The sequence below is a fragment of the Vombatus ursinus genome, unplaced genomic scaffold (genome assembly GCF_900497805.2).
Source record: "Vombatus ursinus unplaced genomic scaffold, bare-nosed wombat genome assembly UNPS02014779.1, whole genome shotgun sequence".
Lineage (NCBI taxonomy): Eukaryota > Metazoa > Chordata > Mammalia > Diprotodontia > Vombatidae > Vombatus > Vombatus ursinus.
In genome coordinates this window covers 10470904-10487334 of record NW_020954557.1, presented here as the reverse complement: position 1 = coordinate 10487334, position 16431 = coordinate 10470904, and the positions used below count along the sequence as shown (strand labels likewise).

At 37.0% G+C, this 16431-nt stretch overlaps 1 protein-coding gene across 3 annotated transcripts in view; it reads right to left on the bottom strand.

Annotated features, from left to right (window-relative positions):
• Window positions 1-16431, bottom strand: part of FTCDNL1 (formiminotransferase cyclodeaminase N-terminal like) — a 122076-nt gene that overhangs the window by 13761 nt on the left and 91884 nt on the right. For 2 of the 3 annotated variants that reach the window (XM_027866110.1, XM_027866111.1), the window contains one exon: window positions 2224-2409. The exons of the other annotated variant lie outside the window; for it this stretch is intronic. In XM_027866110.1, coding sequence (XP_027721911.1) covers window positions 2224-2409 — 186 coding nt within the window. The remainder of the gene's footprint in view (window positions 1-2223; window positions 2410-16431) is intronic. 3 annotated transcript variants of the gene reach the window in all.

Genomic DNA, 16431 nt, shown 5'->3' with positions numbered 1-16431 from the left:
AAATAAAGTCCTTTATGAGATTAACAGTCTAGTGGACAGCTTACACTGACTGTCATACACAATAATACATGGTAAGTACCTTAGAGACAGGAAAATGCTCTGTGAGAGGTCCATAGACAATGACTCATTCTCATAGAGCTACAAAAATGAACAATTCAATTACTTATCCAGATGTTTGGTCTACATGATACTAAACAATTGATTGGACTATATTGCTCATTGAACTGACTGGATGTTTTGGCAACATATAGATACAAGCTCAATCTGCAATGCAGCTTGAGTTAGAAACCAGGCATTAAGTTTCTGAAGTTTTAGTCATCAACTTTACACTTGCTTATCTGTGAGCTGAGTTACGAGGCAAAAAGTAAGGAATGAATAGGTTTCAGGGAGAGAGTTTCTCTCTGCCAGTCATTAATGTACTGAGCTTGTTCTTGTATTGAAAAAGAAAACATCTTATTCTTTAGCTCTGTGAGTTTCTACAATTTAGATGGGACTGTGTACTTGTAAACATGATTTAACACCCAAGATTGACAATCTATAGCACATGTAACCAGAAGTGATGAACAAGGTAATAGCTCTCCTTTAAACAGAACTTTAATGTTTACAAACATACACATATAAATATGAAACACATATATACACATACATATGCATACATATATAGTATATGTGTGTATAGTGTAGTATGTATAAATATACACATGCTATACATACACACATACTATATATAGACACATAATATATATACACACATACTATATATGTGCTACATATGTATATATGTATGTGTGTATACACACATACACATATACATTGTATGTATATGTACATAGACATTGTATGTATATGTGCATAGACATTGTATGTATATGTACATAGACACTGTATGTATATGTACATATACATACATATACATGTGTATGTGTGCATGTATATAGTATTCGGGATGCTCAGTCATGCATCAAGAAGAGAATAGTAAGGTCTGTATCCCTCTTGCTCCCTTGGACAGGATGTGACTTCCCTAAATGAGGTACACATTCCCTTGTCCAGAGTCTTTAATACTCCATTGACCTGGCCCTTTGTTTATAATTGACAACAAAGCTCACAGCTAAGGATTTCTACTAGCAATGAGGATCAGCATTTTGACCTTACTTTGACAATGAAGCTTATATCTTTAAGCTGGGCCTTGGAAAATACTACAAGATTCAAAGAAATAATAGGGATGGAGTTGTAGGTGGTAGAATTGATGTATTGAGCAGAAACCCACATAGTTAGCCCACTCAAAATTTTGGTAAAATTGTATTTGAGTTATTAAAAGTCATTTTCTAGGCCTAGAGGGAAAGGCTAACAGAAAAATAAACAAGAAAGAATTTAAGAATCTGAATAAAACATTAGAAGAATGTGGCATAACAGACCGTTAGTAGTTACTGAATGGGAACTATAAGGAATATGCATATTTTTCAGTGTTCCGGCATCTTTGCAACAATTAACCAGGAGCTAGGGCATAAAGAACTCATAGACAAAGATAGAAAGGCAGAAATACTAAACACTTCCTTTAAAGACTGCAATGAAATAAAATCTAATTAATAAAGGGAAAATAGCAAAGAATTTTGAATTAAAGTTTAAATTATTTAATCCAAATATGAGTGGCTCAAAGAACAAATCAGAGAAACAAATAATTACATCAAATGAGAAAACATACCAACACTTATGGGAGGCAGCCAAAGCCATTTGTAAGGGGAAATTTATCTCTAAATACATGTTATCAAAAGAGAGAAGAGATCAATTAATTGAATGTGTAGTTTGAAAAATTAGAATATCAATAAAATAATAACTACCAAGTAAAGAAAAAATATAAATTCTGAAAAATCAAAGTATCTTCTGAAAATAATTTTTAAAAAATTATTGTTAGAGATGTTTAAAAGAAAAACACAATAAAGTACATAGACCATTTGCTAATTTAATTTTTATAAAGATAAGGAACCCAAGATTTAGAGAGGAATTTTCCCAGGCTACCCCTGACCATGCCTCCAACAAAAAGCTTTTCTAGCTCACTTCACTAAAAAGACTTCTTGGAAGGATGACTCAGAAGTAGTCTTTAAATTTGCCTTGCTTTCAGAGAACCAACCCAACACTCTTTTCCCAGGAGACTGGGAATAAATAAATAAAATTGATCCTTTGTCTCTATGCTATCAGATAGAGGGGAAAAAATTAGTTTCTAACCTGTTAAGCCACATCTTTTGTCAGGCATAGTTCCTACATCAGGTTTAAGAGATTTGAACTCCCTCCTTGAGAACCAGCCGAGCTGCTTCCGTCTTTGGACAAGGCTTCGTTTCTCTGGCTGGTCAGCTTCCCCAAAAAGAAACACACTGCAACCAGGCACATGAATTGTCAGCTTTTCAGCTAAGCCTAAGGAGAAGGGGAAGGAGGCAGGGAGAAAGAATAACAAAAATCAAAGTCTTTAAAAATGTCCCATACCTTTATTCATATTTGAAAAATTCACACTTTAGTGTCCTTTTTCCTTTAGCTCATTTTACAATTTATTTTTATACAAAGGACCCAGAACTCAGTACCTATTATACACATATACATTTTGATTTGTACACTTTCCTCTCTGGGTTTTCGTGACACTGCTCTCTCTTGGTTCTCCTGACTGCTTCTTCGATTTCCTTTGCTGGCTGATGATCAACATCCCACCTTCTAGGAATGGGTGTAGACTAGGATTATATTTGAGACCTTCTCTTGTTTATATATATTCTATCTCAATGATCTTATCAACTTTCATGGGCTCAAGTATTATCACTATGTAGATAATTTTCAAATCTACATATTCATCTCTTATCACTTTTCTAAAATCCAGTCCCATACCAATTTGTGGGCTGAATATCTCTCCTTCTGAATGTCCCTTAGACAACCCAAACTTAATAAAATGTCCAGATTCATGAACTCAACGACATCCTTGACCCTTTACTCTCTTCTTCCATATCCAATTAGTTCTCAAGTATTGTTGAGTCTACCTTTATTTTATTTCTTGCATCTACCCCTTCTCTCAATTCATACAAGTATTTCTCCAATTCAGATTCTCACCAATTCATGTATATACATATACACATATATGTACATGTATACACACATATATACATATGTGTGCATATGTACATACATACATATACACATAAATTCAACAAGTGTTTATTGAGCATTTACTATATGCAAAGTACTCCACTGACTAGGTGCTGGGGATACAAAGACCTTCTTGGCACTTCTTACTTGAACTATATTTTGCAGTAGGTTCTTAATTGTTCCCCGTGTCTCCAGCTTCTCTCTCCCAATCTACCTTCCGCATTGCTGCCAAATTGATATTCCCAAAGTCTAGATTAGGCCCCTCCTCATGAAACTCCCATGGCTTCCTATTGGCTCTGGGGAAAGATATAAACTTCTTAACAAGACATTTAAAACTCTTCACAATCAAATCTGAAGTTTAGAGTCTAAACTATCATTCCAGACTTGTTTCATTCCTCATATATTTTATATCCTAGCTAAATTGATGTACTTGTTCTCCCCTTTACATGATGCATCCTCACAATTCTTTACCCTTGCACAGACTATTTCTCATGCCTGGAACGCAAGACTTCCTCATTTCTACCTCCTAAAGTTCCTAGCTCCATCAACTCAAGTGCCACATCCTATATAAGCTGTTTCCTGATCTCTCTCTCTCTCTCTCTTTCTCTCTCTCTCTCTCACACACACACACACACAATTATTAGTGCTTCCCTTTCAGACATCTGCTTTGCATACATTCTACATTTACTTATCAGTTTATTTTTCCTCTTATTTCCTACCTGAGCACCCCCAGTCCCTAGTAGAACAGAAGCCTTTGAGGGAAGGCAGCATTTCCATTTTTTCTTTGTATCCCTCTTGCATCTGCCACAGTGCCTTGAACATAATAGATGCTGAATAAAGATCAAATTGAATCTGAAAAGGAACTACCATTATCTGTTTTATATGACATAAACTGCTTATTCAAAATAAACTTTTTAGATGTACTATGATTTAAAAAAAATAAAACTCCCAGGCCACTTTCACATATGGACCCCCAAAAGCTGCCTCAGGTTTGAGTCTCTCTATAAGACAATGCCTACTCAAAACTATGGCCCATGAGCCCCTACAGATGTGTTTCTTTAAAAAAAAATAAGAACAGATCCCAGAATTTCTATTCCATAGAAAGGAATTTACACATTATAATGTAAGGTCCTTGAGGGCAGAGACTGTCTTGCTTTGTGTATTTGTATAATTGGCTCCTGGCATATAGTAAGTACTTAATAAATGCTTTTTCATTCATTCACATACACAGAGAACATTCAGTCAGTCGACAAGCCATTTATTTATTTATTTGTTTGTTTGTTTATTTATTTATTTATTTTTGGCTAGGCAATGGGGTTAAGTGACTTGCCCAAGGTCACACAGTTAGTAAGTGTTCTGTGTCTAAGGCTGGATTTGAACTCAGGTCCTGCTGAATCCAGGACCGGTGCTCTCTGCACTGTGCCACTTAGCTGCTATGACAAACCATTTATTAAGAACTTAACAAGTGCCAGACACTGTGCTGAGCACTGGGGATACAAAGAAAGTCAAAAATACAAAGTCCGTGCCCTTAAGGAGCCCACATTTCTAATGGGGGAGGCAACATGCAAACAACATGTATAAATGCTATATGGTGTAAATGAAAGGTAATCTCAAATAGATAGCACTGGGGCAGCAGGGGTAGAGTAGGTGGGGAGCAGTACGGGGAGGTGGGGAAAGGCCTTCTGCTGAAGGCAGAATTTGAGATGAGTTTTCAAGGAGGCCAAAGAGTCCAGGAGGCAGAGGTGAAGAGGAAGATCATTCCAGACATGGGTACCTCCAATGGAAAGTACAGTCTGGAGATGGAGTGTTATGTGCAAGGGACAGAGGAAGGCCAGCATTGTTGGACTATAGCATGTGTAGAATGGAGCAAAGCATCGATAAGAAGACAGAAAAAGACAAGGTTGTAAAGGAGTTTAAATAATAATAATAACAACAACAATATTAGCTAGCATTTATATAGCAACTATTATGTGTCAGGCACTGTGCTAAGAGCTTTTTACAGAAATTATCTCATTTGATGTTCCCAACAACCCTGTAAGGTAGATGCGGTTATTATCTCCACTTTATGATTGAGGAAGCTGAGGCAAATGGAGGTTAAGTGACTTGCCCAGGGCTACACAGCTAAGTAAGTGTCTGAGGACAGATTTGAGCTCAATTCTTCCCGACTCCAGGCCTAGCATTCTATACGCTGTGCCACCTAGCTGCCTCAGGATGGCTGAAGATTTTATATATTATATTTTATATTTTATTTTGAGGTTACAGGGAACCATTGTAGTGGAGTGCCATAATCATAGTCACACTTTAGGAAGATCATTTGGCAACTGAATGGAGGATGACGTGGAATGGGGAGAGGCTTTGGAGGTGCCATTGTACTGCCTTTCCTGCTCTCTGCTTGCTGTAATGTTTTTGTTTCCTGTTGAGCATCATGTCTCTATTGTGCATCTCTGCCTATCTCTAACTGCTGTTCTCTATAAGCTGTTCTCTGCTATCATTTACTGGGGTACAGCTGCTGCTAAGCCTCTTTCTGGCAAAGAAGATTAACTTCATTTAGTCTGCCTGGGCCTGTATAGCCAATTTTCTTTCTTTTCTTCCTTCCTTCCTTCCTTCCTTCCTTCCTTCCTTCCTTCCTTCCTTCCTTCCTTCCTTCCTTCCTTCCTTCCTTCTTCTTTCCTTCCTTCCTTCCTTCCTTTCTATCTCCTTCTTTTTCCCCCTCCCTCCCTACTTTTTCCCCTTTCCTCCTTCCTTCATTCCCAAATTATTTGATTTAGGATTAGAAAATTCCTTTTAATTTCTGTCAAATCCCTGATGATCAGTCTGTATTCCATCAAATGATTTTGGAGACGCCGCCCAGTAAAATGCAAAGGAGCTATGTAGGGTTGACAAAAGTTTTATGTGAAGTTCACAGACTCTTCTTTAGATCCTTTCTTCTAAATTTGCCTTTATTGTTTGCCTTTATTAGCAAAAACAAAATCACTAGTCTTTGTTTAGCATTTTTGACAGCAACAAACCTTTCTAGACTCCCTGAAAATGCAAACTGAAGAAACCACTGTGTCTAATTCATGAAGATAACATTCACCTCCTGTGAAAGACAGAAGTACTACATCCCTAAGCTAGAAGTGAGAAGACCTAAATTCTAATCTTATCTCTAATACTTACCTTGGTAAAGTCAATTCCTCTCCCTGATCCTCAGTTTTCTCATCTACATGTGACCTATAGGTTTATAAAGAACAAATTCACTCTTAGGGACTTCTAAAAGTTTATCCCTGGCTTATACATCCACACAGAGTTTCCTCTGAGAATACTGTACCCCTTCCTAGGGTTTCCCCTCCAAATATCGTAATTTGGCTCACTCCTAGGCTATACAGGAAAAGGGAAAAAAAGTCCTTCAGCTCCCCTTTAATAGAGCACTGCTGATAAAAGAGACTTCATTTGACCTGGGGGGAGAAACAAAAGTACAAGGAACTAACCCAATCCCACAGATAGTTAAAAAGTCCCCAAACACCTCTCCTTTCAGGTCCCAATTTATAGTACTACCATAGGTAATGCTACAATTGCTTTGAGTTGAGGTCCTTCCTGATCCTTACCAATTTCCCATCCCACTCTCCATCCCCAGGGAAAAGCATTCAGATCACTAAAAAGTTAACCCTTTTCAATCAACCTGTGCAGCCCCTATAATTGAGAGTACCAGTGGAGGGGAAGGCGTGGGTTCATTCCTCCCCATTATGGATTTGTCTTTTTTATACAACAAACATCTTCTAAACATCTACTATTTGCCAGGCATTATACTAGGCAGTGGCAATAAAAAGATAAAAATGAGAGTCCCTGACCCCAAGGACCTGAGAAGAGGAAAAGGAAACACCACACACATGGCTATGCAAACGCAAAGTATATATACAGTAAATACAAAGTCATTTCAGGGGCAAGGACACAAACAATTGCAGGGATCAGGGTAAGCCTTGTACAGAAGGTAATGCCTGAGCTGAGGCTTGAAAGAAGCTAGAAATTCTATGAAGTGGCACAGAGGAGGGAGTGCGCTTCAGGTAGGGAGGCCAGCCTGTGCAAATGCACAGAGGTAGGAAATACAGTAGTGTGTCATGTAGAGGGAACAACAAGTGGCATAGTTTGGCTGGAACAGAGAGTCCATGAAGGGGAGTTGTGCATTAAGCTTGCAAAGGTAGGCCGGATCCAGGTAATGGAGGGCTCTAAATGCCAGATGGAAGAGTTTGGATTTTATCCCAGAGGCAAGAGGCAGCCTTGTGAGCTTTTGTCAGCAGGGGACTAACACGGTCAGATTTGTGCTTTAGGAATATCAGCTTGACTGCATGAAGGATGAGTTGAATCGGGGAGACACTGGAAGTAAGGAGATGAGTTAGGAGGTTCTCTAGGTCTCTTTTCTCTCTGTGGTCTCCATTCTTGTTGACACCATATTAAAGATGATTGATTAATCATACATAGTCTTTGTAAACAATATGGCCATGGATTAATCAATCATCTTTAATGTGGGATCAACATAGAAAGCCAGGTCAAAGAATTTACAATGATGAACTTGGACATCCATTACATATAAAATGAGGGATTGGACTGAATGATCTCTTTAGGCTCTTTTCAACTCTAAATTCTATCATTTTTGATAACAAACATTTCATCCAATCTGCCTATAATTAACCAGCGACTAGAGTTCTTTCTGATATATATATATATATATATATATACATATATGGATATATATACACACACATATATATATTTTATTATAGTTGGTCACAGACATTAAAAGATTAAGTGGGGCTAAACTTTTTAAAGTAGGTTGCTTTGAACACTTTCAGAGAATGGGAATTTGGGGATAAACACTGATTCTTTAAGTACTTCTCCAGTTTTTGCCTCTGTTCAAACTGTGCACATATGCTAAGACAATAAACATTTATTAAGCACTTACAATGTGCCAAGTACTATTGTAAGCATTAGAAATATAAAGGCAAAAACAGTCCCTGCCTTCAGGGAGCTCAAAGTCTAATTAGGGGAGATGACTTGTAAAATAATCATAATGATAACAACAACAACAACAAATAACATTTATATAGTGCTTACTATATGCCAGGCTCTGGGCTAAGTACTTTACAATTATTTTTTCATCCTCACAACAACCTGTGAAGAACAGTATTATCCCCTCTTTACAGATGAGGAAACTAAGGCAAAGAGATGTTAAGTGACTTGCCTAGGTTTACACTCTCTGAGGCTAGATTTAAATTCAGGTTTTACTGACTCCAGGCCTAGTGCTCTATCTACTGTACCCCCTAATTGCCTAAACAGAGTTTAGTTTCAGGAGGTTTTGGAAGAGCAGGGTCTGGAATATTCCATGACAGATGATATGATTATCTAGTGGGTGAAGGCATCCTTGTTATTTGAGAGGAGGATGGAATAATAGGGTGTTCTTTGCAAATGACTTCAATTTTTTTCAGTGAGATATAAGGCAAGATTCTCAGCTAAAAGGGTGGGAGAAAGGAATCCACGAGGAGTTAAGGAGGAAAGACAAGGTTTGGAAAAGCTGCTGTGGTGAGTGAGATCAAACTCTGTTGATAAAATAAAGAGTATTAACAAAACAAAAATTGGGCCCAATATTATCATTGTTGTATCATATATCCCAAAGAAGTAGCCATTTAATAGATTTTTTTTCACTTTTGTCTTACTTGGTCAGCTCTCCCAATGGTTCACATCTTAATATTCCAAAGTCACCGTATAGTGTCATTGTTGTTCAATCGTTTTAGTTGTGTCTGACTCTTCATGACCCCATTTGGGGTTTTCATGACAAAGATATTGAAATGGTTTGCCATTTCCTTCTCCAGCTCATTTTACAGATGAGGAAACTGAGGCAAACATACATAGTACAAAGCACTAAATTCAGTCCATATCCTGAGGAGGATTCAAGGGACTGATGAATCAATCCATCTTGTTCAAAAGAAGGAACATGTCCTCACGTAAGTAGGAAGCAATAAAAGGGCAAACTTCTACAATCACCTAAACTGTTACAAAGATAACTTAATTTTTTTCTTTTTTTCTCCATATACAGCAGATTTGCTACAATAGGAAAAGTACTGACTAGATTCCAAGGACTAGGTTCAATTCTGCTTTTGATATAATAGGAAAATAATTTAGCCTTCTTTCCTCTCTGGGCCTCTAGATCTTCACCTGTAAAGTAAGGAGCTTCTGAGGTCTGTCCGAGCTCTCGATCTATATTCCTATGATTCTACATTCATATGTCTCCTTATTATACATCAGGCCTGCGCAGCATCCTTCTCTCCAACTACATTTTTACTAGGCTGAGACTTTGCTTGCGTCGCCTAAGACTTGGAAGAACGTATCTCATATAGCCAACTGGCTGGCCTCAGCTCCTCTCAAAATGATTTTTCCTTATCCACTCATACTCATTTATTTTATGATGTTATTCTGTTTCAACTTTAGATATTTATGTAATAAGCTTGGCAATTTCTCCTTTTCAAAAAGAAGAGACTAGTATGAAACGAAAAGCTTGTTTGTGTAACAGTTTCAGCTTGATATTGTTATCACAAGTGTTTTTCTACAAATGTATACCAGACATGAATGTGGTTGCAATGTAGTGTTTTATAGAGAATTTACAGTAATAAAAGTAGTACATACGGATTGTGTTTAAAAATCAGCTTAATTGATTATATGTGCCTGCCTCACACTAATGTGCATTTTGTGTCTGGAGCATCACTTAATACCATTCTTTTCCTTTCTGTTTTTGTTTGTCTCAGAAATATTTAGGGCTGCTGGCAGGAAAAATATGAAACTTTACTTTTTTTTCTTAAACCATTGGAATGGTAATGTGGCAGCACAAAGAACATAAAATGTTGAGTTCAGCTCTGTTTAACAGCCCTGTGCCGGCCAATATGTGTAGCCAAAAGGCAACTCCAACCATCTACTGCTCATCCTTTTTCCCCTGGGAAGAGGCAAAACAAATCCTGTTTCCTCTGGCATCCTGAAAGTATCTGTGGTTCCCAAGAGCAGTCTCTAGCCTTCTTTACCAGATCTTCGATGATGCTCAAAGAAACTATCACATTCTCTTGCTCTTAGGCACAAGTCAAGATTTTCTGCCCCTTTCACCTCATACTCAAAAAAAACAAATGCACCACATCTTTCAAAACAAACCATAAAGGTACCAGACCTGAAATCTTAGGAAGGCTAAGACTCGCTCTGAATCTTATTCTAAAATAGGGGCTTTTAATATAGGGTCCATTAACTTGGTTTTTAAAAAATATATTTTGATAACTATTTCACAATAATTGGTTTCCTTTCTATCTTATGTATTTTATTTTATGCATTTAAAAAGTCTTTTGAAAAGGAGTCCATAAGTTTCATCAGACTGTCAAAGGGGTCCATGATACAGAAATGGTTAAAAACCTCTAGTCTAAAGGACAGCATAGTCTGGTGCTTTTAAAGGCAAAATCTAAGGGTTCCTACAAGAATCCCTAAAATATTTTCAGGTTACAAAGTGCCTTTATGCTTTTGTTCTGGGTAAAATGTTGCCTGACCTTGTTTATTGATATCTAATTCATTCTTAGTCTCTGTGATTTAATAGAATTTTTCCCACTAGTCTGAAAACAACTATGCAGCAATCTTATGTATAAAGGAGGTATTCAGGACTTTTCTTAAACAACCTGACCACACATTGTGGCAGGAGTTTCCTAAATGACCAGATAAACATAACAGAATGTGAGCTATTCCTGTTTGCTGATCAAATTGAAAAAGTTCCTTGATCAACTTGATGGAATTATAGGGAACTCGCCATCAGATGAACACAACCGATGGGAGATGAATTGTGCTTAAGGACAAGCCACATCTCTGATGATCTTTTACAAGGAAGAGTCAGCTGTCAGTTCATCCTTCCCTTCTTCCCTTGCGGTACTCTCAGAGAATGCAGAGAGTCACTTGTATGGAGCTCCTGGGCATGCTTCTGGGTGCAGAGGAGGAAATTTGGAATTCTCTGGACATTGTGATCCTTGAATCCAGCCATTTAGCAGAAAAAGGAGATTTCAGTGCCAGTTGTGAGGTGTAGTTGAGTTGGCTGGATGAGTGGAGGGTACGGTACCTGGAGTGGAGATCCTGCTCAGGGAATGAAATGCTCCATAACTGAAGAGCTATGGCTACAGCTACTGAAGACTTGGAAAAGAAAGTTCTTGTCACCAAAGTCCTTGGCATTGTCAAACTGTTTAATATCAGAAATTGATATTTTATCAGTTAAAATAACATTAAAGAAGAGGCACTATGATCTTCTCCACTGTTTTCCCCTAAGGACCATGGGACCATTCCATCTGACTTACAGCTGAAATCTTCCACATGTATTGTCTCCCCTACTATAATGTAAGCTCCTGGAGAGCAAGGGCTGTCTTACTTTTCTAGTTGTATCTCTAGTTCTTAGATCAGTACTTTGCACATATTAAACACTTAATATTTGTTTTTTTAAAAAAAATTTATTCATTCATTGCATCAGGAATCCCTCTGGCAAACTGGTGAAGCCTATGGACCCCTTTTCAGAATAAAATTTTAAGAGCATAAAATACAAAATACATAAAATTATAAAGGAAACCAATTAGACTGAAATGCAGTCATCAAAATGTTAAAAAAAAACAAAAACCAAAGTCAAAGACCTCTTGAGATCTCTCCATGGACTTCCATGAGGGTCTATGGACTCCAGGTTAAAAATTCCTGGTTATATCATTTCAATAACTGCCTTTGCTTGAGTTAATTTTGTCCTCTGGCTGACTATCAAAGGGTAAACACACCATTTGGGGAAGGAGGATTATCATAATTTGTAGTTTTAGGAGTACAGACCCAAAGAGAACCTTGAACCCGGGATAGTTATTCCCAGGTGATAATCTGTAAATGTCAATTCAAAGAGTAGCCCGGGGACGAAACACACATACACAGCAACACATTTGTAGCAGCACTTTTTGTGCTTTTGTAGCAAAAAAAAAAAGTTAATGTTCCTTGAATATGGAATAGCTGCACAAAAACTGCGGAATATGAATGTTATAGAACATTAATGTGCTATAAGAAACTACAAATATGAGGAATTGCAAGGAACAAAGTAATATCTGTATGAACTAATGCAGAATCAAGAAAGTAGAATCAAAAGAACAATCTACACAATGTCCACAATAACGTAAATGAAGAAAACACAAAAAGACAACAGAATTCAGACGAAATGCAATGACCAATCATGATTTTAGAGGACTGATAATGAAACATTCTCCATCCCTTTTGGTCTTGGCATGGTGGACTGCAAGTTGAGGAAGTTGCCTATGACATTAGATTCTTTGGTCGTGATGGTTTGTTTTGCTTGACTATTTTGATACAAGGGTAGATCCTATGGGAGATTGACAGATTAGAAAGTATTATGAATGTAAAAAACAAAAATCATCAATAAAACTTTTAAAAATGTACACAAGCATACACACATACACACACCTTACCACTGTTACTCTCTTCCTCCTTCCTAACAAATTGGGTTCTTACTCCTGCTGCTTCCTCTGTCATAATGAAAATGGAACACAAGTCTAGTATAGAGACTCCAAAATTCTACAAATGCAAATTTCCACTTAAAAAATAAACAAAAAGGATGCAACAGAAAGAAAGAGTTTGTTACATTGCTTGGAGGCCTGCTGGCCAGCTCCTTGAACATGTGGACACATTCTAACACCTATCAGTTAACTGTAGTATGAAACTTATATTTGATCACAGGAATGAAAAAAAAACAACAACAATCTGCATATGTTTTTCCTGTTTTGATTTTTTAATATGACAGACCATGCATACAATCACTCAGATACCCAAGGAGGAGCATGATATAGTAAATAAAAGATTGGATTTACAGTCCAGAAGATCTGGATTTGAATCATACCTCAGACACTTACTAGCTATGAGACCTTGAGCAAATCTCAACCTCAATTTCATCATCTGTAAAATGAGTCTAAAAATATCTATAATATTTACCTTACCCAGTTGTTGTGAGGATCAAAAGTGATAACACATGTAGAGCAAACCTTAAAGCACAATTTAAGCATCTGTTATTCTTAAGCCTAAACTAAACTTTCATTCTACTTTGCTATAATACTTCAAAAAAAGAGCAATACTAGAAAATAGTTTAAGCAACATGACAGATGAAACTTTAATCAGTTTCAAACTTTGAAAATTTGAAGACCATACAGTAAAAAATATCAAGAATATAGCAATACTTTTTAATCTTTGGAAATTACATGGCATTTTTTTAAGGTTGCAATGTGGGGGGCAAGAGGTAAAGTTCTCTCTTTGAATGTCAAAATTTTTCAAGAGATAAAGCATTATTTTTTCAGTGTCTTCATTAAACAGAGATGTTAAGTATGGCCCCCCAACCATCCCCATAGAGTACAAAAGCTAACCAGCATTCACCCCATATGCTCAGCTTTGAAGTGTGAAACTGTGACCATCCCACTAGTCTACGACTACCATCAAAGTCATCTCATTACGCCTCGTACTTTAGTTAAAGCACAGGGCCCTCACCACTCCAACACAAACACCGCATTAACAAAGCAACCGCAATATTCCTCCCCCACATGACTTGAACTGAAAGAAATTTCTACCATATGTACACACACATGAGATATGAAAATTTATTGTGCTAGGACATCATTGAGAACTACGTTAAGCATGTTGACTAAAAGGGGATGTTATTCTAAGGAAATGGAAAAAAAATAAAATGCAGCTGATCTTTATGATGAAAGAACAGAAACATTAAACTGAAAAATGAGATTAAGTACAATTCCTAAATCGCCTTTCTTCTGACACATTCTCCTGCCTGGTTTTTCTCGTGGGAGTGGAATACAATTTAAAAGGAGAAAACAAAACACTGTCACTCCGTGCTGGGCGCTACTGTTTACTCTATCACATTTTACTTCTAAAATACAAATAAAGATACAAATAAAGATAAACTGATAATGTCTATGATTCAAAATGAACAGGCTTCTTTCTCAGGCAAGTAATTTCATTGGTAAGTCATGTTTCCATTTACTCTGCCAGAAAGAGAAAAATAAATATACATATATATTTACCTACAGAAATTCAGAAGACTTATGAGAAGTTAATTCCAATTGAGCACTTAATTAATGGGAGTACAGGGGGGAAATGAATCCATGTGTTACAGCTATGAATTCTAGTGAGGATATAAGCTTACAAAATTTGGTATGAACATTGCCTTGTGGAAATCTTACAAGTATAAATAAGATTACAATGTACTGGCTTACTTCTCCTACTTACTTCATAACTCCTCCCAAACCATTTCTTCAGCCTCCTTATACTGAAGGTCCTGAGCTCAATTGCTCTCTCTTCTCTGAATCTATCAATCCCATTCTGGCCTCCTTCCCTTTCCTACCCAGTCTTGATGCAAAACTTTCCTCAGTCTTTGAATCACTTGCCCTTTTGAGACTTTGGGGATAAGAGATTGCTTGCTAAGCCCCAAGATATTATTCCATTTGCTTCCCGAAGCCTATGTTCCAACCAAATGAGCCTATTGGATATTCCTCAGTTTCATCAAGCATTCTCCTACTTGCACTCCTCCAAGGGCATCCTTTATTCCTGGAATACAACTCTTACCTGATTTCTTCCTACTGAAACCCTCAAAGCTCAGATAAGGCATCACCTTTTCTATGAAGCTTTCTTTGATCCCTCTACTTCCCTATTCCCAGATTAAAGTGTTTTCTCTGTCATCCCATTTTCCTAGAGAACATTGTCTGTATTTCTCCCTCCTTTGCCCCAGTCACATTCAACTTTGTAGCACAGTTATATGTGTACATGCATCATCCTTGGTAAATGCAAGTTCCTTGACTTTGGTGACTCATTATTTTTTTTGCCTTTGTATCTCCAGTGTCCAGCATAGTGCTTTGCATATAGTAGCTCCTTAATATTTGTTGAATTATATTTCATTATGCTACTGTTCCTAAATGGCCCAATATTGCTGAAAGAAATCACAAAAGTATATTGATTAAATTATCTACAAATTTAAGCTAGTGAATCTTAACTGGATCCCCACAGGTTTATTACAATCCTTTTACTCATCTCTATTAGATCTCTGCCACATTTGGACAGTAGCTTTTCTCTGCTCTATTCTCTTCAAGCCTCCAATTTCAATGCTTCCCTTCTTACTTTCAAGATGACCTGTCTTCTTACTTTAGTGAGAAGATTGAAACCGTTGGTTATAAGCTTTTCCATTTCCCCTAAAGCAACGCCCTCACTCATTCTATCATCCTTTCTTCTAGTCTCAGAAAATATGGCGTCTCTCAACCTTGCCAAGGTTGACCTGTGTGCATGTGTGATTGACCTCATTCCATTCCACTTCGTCCACGAAATGGTTCTCTATCAATTTTGCCCTCTCCCTGAATTAATTCTTAATCTCTCCTCCATTGCCTCTTTCTCTTCCACAGTGTCAGGGTCTCATGAAAAATAACTTTCAGAGCATATTGATCTCTAACACAAGCACACTTGTAAGAATATAGAAAGGATCAGAAAGTGTCATCAAAAGTACTGGAAAACAGCACGGCAGAAACTAGGTATAGACTAACATCTCATACCACATATCGAGATAAGGTCAAAATGGGTACATGATTTACACATAAAGGGTGATACCATAAGCAAATTAAAAGAGCATGGAATAGTTTATTTGTCAGATCTATGGATAACAGAAGAATTTGGGACCAAAGAAAATATAGAAAGCATTATAAAATATAAAAGAGATAATTTTGATTATATAAAATTAAGAAGTTATCACACAAAAAAACCAATGCAACCAAAAATAAAAGAAAAGCAGAAAACTGGTGTGTGTGGGGGAATCTTTACAACAAGTATCTCTAATAAAGGCCTCATTTCTCAAATATATAGAGAACTTTCATGTCATTTCCCAATTGATAAATGGCCAAAGGATGGGAATAGGCAGTTTTCAGACAAAAAAATCAAAGCTATGCATAGTCATATGAAAAAATGCTCTAAATCACTATTGACTAGAGGAATACAAATTAAAACAACTCTGAGCTACCACCTCAAACCTATCACATTGGCTAATATGACAAAAAAGGAAAATGATAAATGTTGCAAGAGATGTGGGAAAACTAGGACAATCACACACTCTTGGTGGAACTGTGAACCAATCCAATCATTCTGGAAAGCAATTGAAACTATGACCAAAGGGCTATAACACTGTGCACACCCTTTGATCCAGCAATACTACTCTAGGTCTATATCCCGAAGATATAAAAAAGGGAA